The sequence below is a fragment of the Xenopus tropicalis genome, chromosome 7, assembly GCF_000004195.4.
Source record: "Xenopus tropicalis strain Nigerian chromosome 7, UCB_Xtro_10.0, whole genome shotgun sequence".
NCBI lineage: Eukaryota > Metazoa > Chordata > Amphibia > Anura > Pipidae > Xenopus > Xenopus tropicalis.
Genome location: NC_030683.2, coordinates 16141720 through 16153723, shown reverse-complemented (window position 1 = coordinate 16153723; position 12004 = coordinate 16141720). Strand labels below are relative to the sequence as shown.

General features: G+C 43.6%; 2 protein-coding genes across 5 annotated transcripts in view; one reads left to right on the top strand and one right to left on the bottom strand.

Moving 5' to 3' along the window:
* Positions 1 to 10517, top strand: part of fam13c (family with sequence similarity 13 member C) — a 112709-nt gene extending 102192 nt beyond the window's left edge. For all 3 annotated transcript variants that reach the window (XM_031906359.1, XM_031906358.1, XM_031906357.1), the window contains 7 exons: positions 580 to 718; positions 1165 to 1246; positions 2945 to 3150; positions 3451 to 3546; positions 4329 to 4525; positions 5733 to 5834; positions 6973 to 10517. In XM_031906359.1, coding sequence (XP_031762219.1) covers positions 580 to 718; positions 1165 to 1246; positions 2945 to 3150; positions 3451 to 3546; positions 4329 to 4525; positions 5733 to 5834; positions 6973 to 7096 — 946 coding nt within the window. In that variant the 3' untranslated portion in view covers positions 7097 to 10517. The remainder of the gene's footprint in view (positions 1 to 579; positions 719 to 1164; positions 1247 to 2944; positions 3151 to 3450; positions 3547 to 4328; positions 4526 to 5732; positions 5835 to 6972) is intronic.
* The window catches only part of phyhipl (phytanoyl-CoA 2-hydroxylase interacting protein-like), a 75462-nt gene continuing 73583 nt past the window's right edge, over positions 10126 to 12004 (bottom strand). The window contains exon 5 of one of the 2 annotated variants that reach the window (XM_012966732.2): positions 10126 to 11683. In XM_012966732.2, the coding sequence (XP_012822186.1) occupies positions 11149 to 11683 (535 nt within the window). In that variant the 3' untranslated portion in view covers positions 10126 to 11148. The remainder of the gene's footprint in view (positions 11684 to 12004) is intronic. The other variant, NM_001078853.1, reaches the window with a different exon arrangement.

The following is a 12004-nucleotide window of genomic DNA, read 5'->3' as shown; positions in this document are numbered from 1 at the left end:
ACACCATTGTATTTTTGGGGGCTTTATAGATCTTTGCTACTGAACCATACAAAAAACACATAGACATTAAGGTCAGTTTCAGCAGGAGCCAATGAAGCTACTAGCAGGTTTTGAACCTTGGGCTGAAAGTGGAGCACCTAGAAACACCCATGCAGATAGGGACCAGATAGGGTCCAGAGACAAACTTATTCCCTAGTACTACAAGGCAGGAATGCTACTGCATCATATTGAGTGAGGGGGATGAGAGCTGCATTAGTCTGGTGTTGTTCCAGTAACTGGGGCCCCATATAACTAAATATTTGGGCTTTCCCTACCACTTCAATTACCTTTTCAAAGCTCCTACCAAGGAACAGGAGATACAAGGGACCAGATATTGTTGTGTTTGGGGGGGGGTTACTACAGTTTAATATCCACAGAGTTCTGAATATGAGCTCATTTCACTATTATTTCACTACTTATTGTACAGTGCTGCGGAATATGTTGGCGCTTTATAAATAAATGTTAATGTAATGTAATGTAAATTATTTGCGTTCTATTCTGTCTAAGCCCTTTTGGTTTTCCCATTTCACTTACTCACAGGCCGAGGAGTTCCTCGAGAGGTAATTGCGAAGTCTCCAAGGAGCCCCTGACAGTCGTGCAGCTCACCAAACAAATCCAGAGCCTCAAAAGGAAGATCAGGAAATACGAAGAGAAATTTGAGCTGGAGAAAAATTATCGGGTGAGTCCTCCTACTTTAGAAGCTGTAAGCGGCCATTTTTAGACCTGGCAAGTTTTCTGGACCTGGAAAGTGTTGTGATTTCATGGTGAAAGGTGTAAATGTTGCCCAGATGTTCCAGACCTCTATAAATGCTCTTATACAATATGATGTGGCCTTTTCATCACACATTTATGTCCATGGTCACTTGGTTTGAATGAGAGACTACAATATGAATAGGAGAGGGGCTGAATAGAAAGACAAGTAATAAAAAGTAATAATAACAAAACAGTTGTAGCCTCACAGAGCAATATCTGCCTAGGTAGGTACCTTCACACATGGAGTCTGGTCTATCAATTGCCTGAAAAACAGATCCATTTGGGCTGCGCCTCCTTAGAAATGTTTATTATAAAACCCTTCTGTTTATTAAAGTTTCCTGATTTTAATGTCTCCTGTTTTTTTCCTTGCAGCCCTCCTACATCGACAAAACGTCCAATCCCGAAGTCCTGAAATGGACGAATGACTTGGCCAAGGCCCGCAAACAGCTCAAAGGTATTTCCTCTCCTCACGTCGTAGGCACTTGCTTTTCAATTAGAACTCCCAGTTTTGGCAGGAATTTTGCAAAAAGTTAGCTGGTTCCTACCACTCTCTGCACCCCCGCGCCATTTATTTATTATACCCTAATAGCCATTTGTGGGATTATATGCTTGATAGGTTGGAATTATTTCTATGTGTCTACTGGTGGCTTGTTATTAATTGTGACATTTTGCACAGTATTTAGGGGTGATTTTCGCCCATTCTTCCAGGCAAATTTGCTCCTGAATTTGGGAGGGGACCCACGTAATACCTGACACGTGGGAGGGCTGCAGTCAAGAAGGGCTGATTACCGTACTGCTGGGTGGTTTTGTTCATGTGAGAAGCTGAAGGCAACACGCAGCAAAGAAAGGGCCACAATTGCACTTTGTTTACACTTTGAATGCCACATTCAGCCATCTTCAAATGGCCCCAAGCCTCTGCACTCCGTTTCATATTCAGCTCTGACTGCATTAGTTGGTCGCCCCCCACATTCAAAGAATGACCCCTTCTGTCTCCACCATTTCCCCCTGCTCCTGACTTATTCCCAGTACATAGGCTGCCCTAACCATAAGTAATTCCAGCAGTGGCTGCTGTGGGCAGCTGGTTGGGTACAAGAATCAAGTGTGTTGGGTGTGGGTAGCAGGTCTATGTGGGGGACAATTCATGGATTTCAGAAAAAGTACACAGGTAAGACTCTTTTCCAGGTTATTCAGGTTAGTTGGTTGGCGCTTGTGCACCCAAAGTTTCAGATAGTCCCCAGATTCTGACTAGGCCATAGCAGGACATTCATCTTTTTGTTCTTAGGCCACTTCAGTTTTACTCAGGCCTTGGGTTTGGGACTGAAGCGTGACACTTAAGTGTAACAGATCAAAACAGGTTCAATTGAGGTGTTTTCCTATATTTTGAACTATCCTTCATTCTCTGTGTTACAAGAGGATTCCCATTCCCTGCTGATCCCACCACATCGTGATGCTGCCGCCACCCACCATACATAATTGTAGGTCACCCTGATGCATTTTGGTAATCTCCAGATGCGCTTCCTATAGTTCTGTTTGAGTAATGGCTTATTTGCCACACAGGCCGGATTTATGCAGAGCTCCTCATATGTTTGGCCCATAACCTCATAGAATTATGGTGGTTGTAGCTTTAAGCTGAGGGGCTGATTTTCATCAGAAGGAACTGGGGGATCTTGTTCTTCATGAGAATGAAGAACGGAAGTTGCAAAATACAGGAAAATACTGCAAGTAAATATGTCTCAGGGTTGGTTTGTTTCTTCAGGACTATGATCCCAAATTAACATTAAAGTGGCTCAAGAATCATTAGCTCCGTGTCCTACAATGGGCAAATCCCAGCTGAGTCAGAGGCTCTGTTTGAAAATGAGGTGCACTAACATCATCTGAAGAACCTGAATAACAAGGAGCAAGCCTGGTGGGCAGAATGAGCCATTAACCCCAAACCCCAGTAACCCCAAATAGCTGTTATTGCTGCTGCCCTACCAAATGTTACACGTGGGGACTATACCAAGCTGATTCTGCTGTATAGCCTGATCAAATAGTTTGCAGCAGAAAAAATATGTCCAAAACAATAAGAACCATACAGTTTCAGTGCATTTTATAGATATGCCCGTGGTCATATAAGAATAGTAATCATTTTGTTTCTAAATCTATATTTCAGAACTTAAGCTGAAAATGTCTGAAGGCCAAAGTGTACCAAGGGGTGTACAGAGCAGCACGTTCGAGGAAATCTGTGTCCCGTCCATTGGGATGGAACCGCCGGAGGCATCGAGCACATCCGTGTGTTCCGTGGAGGAAACAGTAGAAACCGTATGGAACCGACTGAAAGAGAAAAGGCAGTTTCTTAATCTTCCTGAGACACTGAAGGTACAGGATTCTGGGTCTGATTCTTCATTAACCTGTCCACTTCCCAATGGATCATATTTGTACAGGCCTAGTAACCTATAGCAACCATTCAACACATAGTATTTACTATGTAAAACGACCTGATTGGTTGCTATAGGTTACAAGACCTGGGATAACTGCAGGGATAAAGACCAGTTGCAAATTATCTTACCTAACACAGGCTACAATTAAAGGTCAACAACCCCTTTGTCCTAAAATATTTTTACAAGTGCGTATTCATTGGTTTACAATGTAAGGGAAATTGATTTTTCTTCTTTTCAGGGTACAAAGCAGGAGCGAAGCCTTATGAAACCCCTCTATGACAGATACAGGATTATCAAGCAGTTATTGTCTACGGCATCATTGATTCCGACTATAGTAAGTCAGTTATTTATCTCTTGGTAGTCATTGTGAAGTTCCTGAGCATTGCCAAGTCTGCTTGCAGATCCAAGGAAATTGCTCCACTTATAATCATTCGTATATTGCCTATAGCCGTATTGTGTGCTAAGAAGACCTTGTAGGTACAATATATAGTAGATAAAGCAGTTTATGTCAAAGCCCAGGGTGGAGCTGGGCAGCCAAAGTGGCAGAGGATCTCCAGGTGGCACCAGGCCATCGTTGACTCCACTATTCCCATTAGCCATTTCTTATTTCCACCATAAACCTATATAACCCTATACCATTGGCACTGTCTCCATCTTGTGAGAGTTGGACCTGGATGTTCTCTGATGAATCACTTTAGAGTAATACCCCAAGCAAACAAACCAAGGGTAAATTCAAATGAAAACATACAAGGGAAAAAAAGGAGGTTGGGGTTGATATAATAATGGCAAACCAATAAATTTAGGGTTGATACAAAAACCTCTTTGGACAGACTGGCCGGATCTGGGTGTCAGGGAGTGGAAGACTGGGCAATTATAGGTGCTTTTAGTAGCTCAAATGGTGGCACCAAAACATCCCCATTGTCAGTTCTGACTGTCATTTGCTCTGCTAGTGCAATCTAATGCCAGCTGATTGATGATTGGAAGCTTGTGGTGGTCTGCGGCCAATGGAGGATGGTTTGGCATGGAGTGGCCTGTGCACTTTGTACCATTGGGCATTGTTTATAGAACAGTGATTTTTAGCTGCATTTTACAGTATTTTCATGTGTTTTCCCCAAGCACGAAGAGGAAGATTCGGATGATGACTGTTCCCAGAGAGGCAACGAGTACGGCCTGACGGCAGAGTCGGACAGCGCAGTAGATGAGCCCTTTATGTACTATAGCGCAGAACTAGAACCTACCTTTGCGTCTACGCTGGATGACCGGCCCATCAGGCAACCTGCCCTCTCCATGTCCAACTTGCACGAGGCTTCTATGTAAGTTTCTTACCCCTCTCCTTAATGCTTTATTATAGCATATTGCACCCTACATTAATCATTCACCTGGGCAACCAATCAGGTTCCATTTTACTTCCGGTCTTATTTGTAAAGAATAACTGCAAATAGTCATACGAAGAGTTAATTTTAAGGGTAACTACCCCATTCTTGATCATCCCACATTTCCCTAAATTCCGTGTTACTCGGCAGTATTAATACTCCGATCCATTCCATTTAGTATTGGGCAAATCTCCAGCCTAGATTTAATAAAGGGCCAATAAGCTAAATGAAAGGCGCACCCTGCTGTGATAACTGGCGGAACAATTTAGCACCGACGTTCTCTCTCTCCCTGCCATTATTGCTGCAGTTTTATGGCCTTTGCAGCCGGGAATACTCAGACGCTGGGTTTTAAATGATATATTGATTGGCAGGTAGTATCGTGCCAGACTGAGCGGCAACTGTATAGTCTCTATCTGTTCCATCGGCACAGAGCTAGGGGAGCCAAGCGGATCAGGTTTTGGTGGAAAAATCCCCATCTAGATTTACCGGTGTGATGTTGTAGAGCGTGTAAAGGGCAAGTCATCTTCTGTTTTCCCCTGGCTTAGGTCATAGCATGGGCAATACAGTAGCTCACTAGCCAGTAATAGGAGTAATAGGCACCTCAGCCCTGTATGAAAGACTTAGTGTTTCTCTAGTTTACACCACCAAATCCTGTGATTGTGTCAGTGTAAAGGACATGTAAACCCTACATTTTCCTACAATGTATATAAGTTGGGTACATATCCCCCACCCTAATGCCTTAATGCCTCCGTTTTCCAGCCCCATCACATTTTCCTAAAACAAATAGCAGCTTTTTTTTTTACATTTACATGACATGTGCACTGTAAAGTTCATGCAGTGGAGAATGCAGGCTTACACAGGCAGAACTTACTTTGATATAAAAAGTCCTGTTCGTGTAGAGCACTGTAATGGTTAAACTCAGGACAAAAATAGGAGCAGACAGCTAGGGCAAATTCCGCTCCTTTTTTAAGTCTCTTACACAAACAACTGCCTAGTTGCTAGGTTAAACTGGACCTTAGCAACCCAATACCTGTTGTTGTTTTTTTGTTTTTTATCCCCATGGGATTGTGACTGTGACTGTGGGAAACATGAGAATACCAGTGGCTTTCAGAATGACAACTTTGTGCCTTTTCATTAACCCTTTCAGGCCCGAGCTCCTTGATCAGCTTCGAGAGACCAGAGCCGACAAGAAAAGGTTACGGAAAGCTTTAAGAGAATTCGAAGAGCACTTTTTGAGACAGACTGGAAGGTAGGACTCATCGGAGCTATTGCCCATATAGTTTGCCTGGTCCCTTATATACTCTGACATGTCCCTGCTAAAGTAGCGAGAGCTGCCACGACCCTTTATACCTGGGCCTACAGGGGAATTGGTTGGTTTCCCAGAGGGCCAGTTCAACACTGTTTATTTGCTATTTCCTTATTAGTGCAAGGCATTCTGGGAAATCCATCCATATCCATGTTTTTCTATTCCGTTGCTCCTTTTACCTTAAGGGTCCCGTACTTACTGGCCTCTTCCATGTCTGGTTCTGGACTTTGCTTTCCTTACTGGATTAAATACATTCTTTAGATTAATGTCAATGTTTTTCTGAGCACTTTTGCAATTTATATATCTGGCTTCAGCCCCACACAACACACAAACCCCTAATATCCCTATCCCTGGAATCTGTTCCTTCAGAAAGTAGGAATAAATACCATTTTTATATGCTGAAACTAGCTGCAAAACTGTTCTTCTCTTTTTGCATCATTTGAAATCCTGGCAGGGGAGGAGGGACTAAAACATTGATGTTACCAATTGTAACAACTTCTCCACAGCTTACAGACAGCATGCAGGAACTACATAACCCACAATGCATTGCACTGGGATGTTCCTTTCCCTATTGACATCACGTGTGCAGCAGGGAATTGTGGGATTGGGAGGAGGCAGGCTGAGGGACAGGCAACTACTGTTACATTTTATTTGAGTCACAAAGTAGCCAGCCAGATCAGCAGGGGAACAGGGGGCGGGGCTTAGGGAACAGGGGGCGGGGCTTAGGGAACGGTTCCAAACCATATTATTACATTACAAATCATGAAAAGGCTGCATATTTTTTAATTGATGTATATTGCATAGTTGCTTAAGTTGTGTTTGGGTGTAGTTCCCCTTTAATATTTTTTTTCTTATACTTTGGCTTCTTGTATTTGGATGTTTAAGATAATGTTTTCTTTTGGGATGGTTACTAGGAAGGCTGTGGCCGGCCAGGCTGAGATAATGGCAGTTTGGTTAGGGCTAAAAGCTGAATCATATCTTTATACAAGTTTGGGGATAGTATTATCACTATTGGACATGCCCAGACAAATTCAAACAAAAAGTATAATAATGAAAATAACTCTGCGTTGTTCTGTTCCAGGACGGTGCAGAAAGAAGACCGGATCCCCATGGCGGAGGAGTACTGTGAATACAAGCAGATAAAGGCAAAGCTGCGGCTATTGGAGGTCCTGATCAGCAAGCAAGATGTCTCCAAAACCATTTAGGACCCTCACACTCCCCTTTCTCGAACAGTTCTACTATAGTAACATCTGCTGTTCTGTCCGCACACCCTTGTACAACACTGATGTACTCGTGCACTTTAATTGTTCTACACTACCTGGGCGCGTTCATTAGCAGCAAGTTCCCTCCGAGGGAGCCCCTCTGACTACAGTAGCCAAGAGTCCTGATGAAGGCAAGAATGTGCAATATGTAATACGTCTGTTTTGGGGGGGGGGGGTTCTTTTTCTTTCATGTGGGCAGGTATCCAATGACTACTTGCTGCTTCTGTTGCTCAGCTATATGACCCAAGGAGTACTGGGTCACGGGTGCAGGTCCCAGAGGTGGCATATACAGTGTATGCTTATTGTCGTGCCCTAGACATTGGCTTTGATCTGTTGCAGCTTCTTTGAAATCTACATTAGGCCCCTATTCCCATCAAACTGATTGGGTGGCAGTTGGGTCCCTGGTTATTGCACTCTACTAATAGGCAGAAATTGTTTGAAGCAGGATGGTTTAATCTAATTATTGGTTTTGCTAGAGACCTTCTCCATCTATAGAACATCGCCATCTAGTGGCCAGAAATAGAAGTTGCTGCACCGTGGAAGTCTTTTCCTTTGTTTAGGGCAAGCAATATGACAACTCCGGCTTAAATATGCTTGGAAACAATAAGCTATGTCGTCTTACAGTTAAGGGAAAGTAAATGTAAGCTAAAGTTTGCCTTTAAACTGCACTAGAAGGTACAATGGCTTGCTCTTGCTTTAAATCTCCATAGTGATGTGTCACTTCGGTAAAACAAGGGCAAGACTGTATCACCTATTCTTCTAGTATCCTCAGCTGTAGCCCTGTGAGTTTGATATCTCAGTTAAAGGAGAACTAAACCTCCCTCCATGGGATAACCTGGCGTTTTACACCTTTGGCTGTATCTGTATTCCCATTATCAGGCCACTTTAACAATATATAGTAATGCCCTATGGGTAGGTTTAATTGCCCCTGTGCTCCTCACTGTTCTTGCCCCTCGCTCATCTCATTGTGCCCATTCATTCAGCCAATCCCTTATTATGATTATCCAGAAACCTATTCCTGGCAGGCACTAGGGATGCGTTGCCCCGTGGCACTCAGGGGTATTAGGCAGTCTCGCCTCTCCCATGTGTTCCCTTGGAAACCAAAGGACAATTTTCGTGATCATTTTTTCTTTGGTTTTATTTATTTATTTCCGTGTTTAATAACCAGATGATTCCCTTCTCCGTCTGAAAGTCTCTTGCTTTAATATAAAAACCATTTCTACAGATATGTAAAATAAGATATTTATATTAAAGCAAAGCTAAACAGGGATACCAAACTCACAGAGCATCCCGCTGTTTTCTTCAACTATAAGATCTGTTATCCAGAAAGCTCTGCCATCTTCCATAGAGCCCAATGCAGTCCCTTGTACTGATGTGCCGGTCAGTCAAAGCAGGTCAGGCGTGTCTGGGCCAATCATTTGCCCCCAGAGGCAGTTAGCGGGCCGTATTCACCATGACTCCGCCCCCTTACTGACCTCTCCAGACTGCCCTAGCCCTACGGGTGATGGGGTGGAGCTTACTTATACACTCGCCCATATCCCGGCTATATAAACTAGTGGGCTGGTTAGGCTCAGGGTGGGTCAGGGTTGGGTGCGGATCATGATTTCCAATCTCACTAGCACTTTGGTAACTAAGCTGCATAAATCTATATTTTTGGCAAGAATAGTCCTATTGGGTTCATTTCGTGTTTAAAGTCATCAATTTCCATCCAGAATTGCCAAATTACCTCTTATTGGGAAACACCCAGTTCCCAGGCATTCTGGACAATGGATACAATAAATAAATAGAGATATATATATATATATAAAAGCCACTGGCTGGCTGAGCATTCTGGGAGCTTGGGCAGAAGATGATAGGAACTGACAGGGGGAGGGGGGGGTTAATATTTGCACAAGTGGGAGGTTTTAATTGTTTCTCTGCTATGTCAAGAGCATAGGCTGCTTTCATTGGTTTATATCAGAGTCTTATATGTAGATGTTTGGAAGAGATTGATGCTGCTAAATCCCTATTTCTAACCATGCCGCACACTGGTACCAACACAGAATGTGGGTCGGACTGGGCTGCCCGGGCACCAAAGTACCTCCTAGTGGCTCAGTTCCCATCAGCCCCTTCTTATTTCCACCATAAGCCCATATATCCCCCCTAACGTTTGTTCACCTTTACATTATCTTTTAATATGATAAAGGCAATGAGGCAATTTGCAATTGGTTTTTGTGGTTTTTCAGTTATTAAACTGTTTGTTCAGTGGCTTTCCAGTTCGGAATTTCAGTAGCTATCTGGTTGCTAGGGTCTTGTCAACCTTAGCAACCAGGCAGTGAGTTAAACGGAAGACTGAAATATGAATAGGAAAGGGGCTGAATAGTCCGATAAGTGATAAAAAGTAACAATATTTATTAGGGATGCACCGAATCCCGGATTCGGTCCCAGAACCGAATTTGAATTCGGAAAGGGTTAAATGGGCTACGCGCACGGCGATTTTTAACCCCTTTCCGATCCCAATCAGCATATGCTAGTTAGGATTCAGTTCGGGATTCGGCTGAATCCTGCTGGGTGGGTTTGGGGGTTCAGCGGAACCCCAAAAAGTGGGTTCGGTGCATCCCTAATATTAATGCATTTGTAAGCTCACACAGCAATAGATTTTGGCTGTTGGGGTCAGTGACCCCCATTTGAAAGCTGGAAAAATGTAGAAGTGGAGGGCAAAAAGTTTGAAAACGATAATTAATAAATAATGAAGACCAATTGCAAGATTGCTAGGCATAGGACAGTCTAGAAAAGGCTAAAATGAATGTAAAGGTGAACTTATTAATGTAAGTGGATGGCCCCAGTCGGACCCCGTCCAGAACAAACACCCTATAACCCTTATTCCCTCCCTATCTTGCTAAGCACTTGTCATTTTTATATAAAAAAAAAGCAAAAACAAAAAAAACCTCTCCAATTTGTCTTGTATCCAAAATGCATGATTTTAACGCCAGAAGTTTTCAAACTTTTATTGATCGAAGAAGAAAAAAAAAAAAGGAGAATAATGGGCCGTTTGCAAGTGGAATTCTATGGTTTTTATCGTGATGGTTTTCGTTATATATATATAGATATATGGAGTCGTTTTTCAACATACGGTACGAACCTGGAAACCACGTTATTTGTTTGTTTTTTTTTTTGTTTGTTTTGTTTTTTTTTTAATCAAAATCTCCGAAGCAACAGGAACGTATACACAACTCTATATATGAAGTTTACAGTCGACACCTCTGATAAGGGGGAGGAATGGCGGATGACACGTATACAGTTGCTAATAAAATGTGCTCTATAGATTCTATATGATTGTAAATATTTTATACAGCGGTACAAATAAAATATTTTTCTATCGTTATCGATGGCGTTTGGAGAGCGTTTTTTTTTTTCTGTTTCTTGGTAAGCTAATATCGTGGAACGTTTAGCGCTCGCCGACGGAGTAATCTAGGGTTCCGGAGCTCAGTCATGCAGCAGTTACAATTGATCATGCTGTGTAGTTATTCCAATAGGTTTATTCTTTTAGTAAATATTTGCTATTTAGACACCCCGAAAAAAAGCCATGATTGGTTTATTTATATTTTTTACCTTGCTAAAGCGTTCTACGTAGAGTTTCGTTACGTTTTGGCAAAGGAAGAAGTAAAACTGCAACAAAAATAGAGCAACATCCACCCACCCACCCCCCCCTTTTTTAATTTTTTTTCTCCCCTGGGATTGGCGGTGTCCCGACCATCATGGTTAAGAGCAGCAGCAACTTCAAAAAAAGTTGTAAAAAAAGCAATTGAAATCCTTTGCTGCGAGAGGACCAACTGGGCGGTGCCAAAAAAAAGCGCGTTGCGGGCTTCGTCAGGCAGCGAAGGAAGGGGGGGATGGTGTTCTAGATTCACTTTTGGTCAAAGCTGCATTTTTGCATGCTTCCGGACATCACGTCTGGTAAGGATGGAACGGGTTAGATTAACTGCTTTGTTGGCGGGTCGGTGGGGGGGCGGGATTTAACGTCCAACGCTAATGTTGCAGGTCTTGCAGCTTGGGTCTTTCTTTGCGTTGGCAGTCGACAAGCTCATGAGTTGGTGGCCGATGATTTCTGCCACCGTGCCCCAAGAAAGATCCACAGGGTCAGTGTAAATAACCTCCAAGATAACATCCTGGGCCTGGTGGAATACGAGGCCGCCATGTTCTTGGGTGCAGGTCAGGAATTTGTTGTCGCTCAGGCTCAGCTGGGGCAGGCGCTGCTTGCAGAACTCGTCGCCGGGGGAACCCATGGGGGCGATGACCAGGATGACATAGTGGTAGGCCGTGTACATACAGTAGAAGTCCCCAAAGTACAAGTTGGTGTTTGGGTTGAAGAGTTTTTCAGCAGGGACCTCCACGCGGTAGCGTCCATACGGGGAGTCTTGCGGGGGCTTCCCTGTATTGAACTCTGTGTTGCAGCTGAAGAAGATGCCTTCCAGCTTGGTGCTGATGGGGGAGCCGTGGCTGCCGCTGTTGTCCTTTAGAGACGGCTGCATGACGTTCCCATGATGCTCGCTGGAAGGTAATGGATATCAGTTAGTCGTGTTATCCTTAAGGTGGCCATACGCGTAACGATCCGCTTGGCTGGCGAGGTCGCCAAGCGAGCGGATCTTCTCCCGATATCCCCACCTATGGGTGGGCGATATCGGGGGAATTTAGGCTAATACGGTCGTTTGGCCCTGGGGACGACTGTTAAGGATGCAGTCGGTTCGGGGACCGCATCAGAGCCGCAGGCATAGAGGCGGGCCAGGCAATATGTCATGGACAGCTCAGATTTTTAATTACAATTACTTTAACTTTCCCTTTAGCACCTCCTAGATGGCAAATGCATAAGAT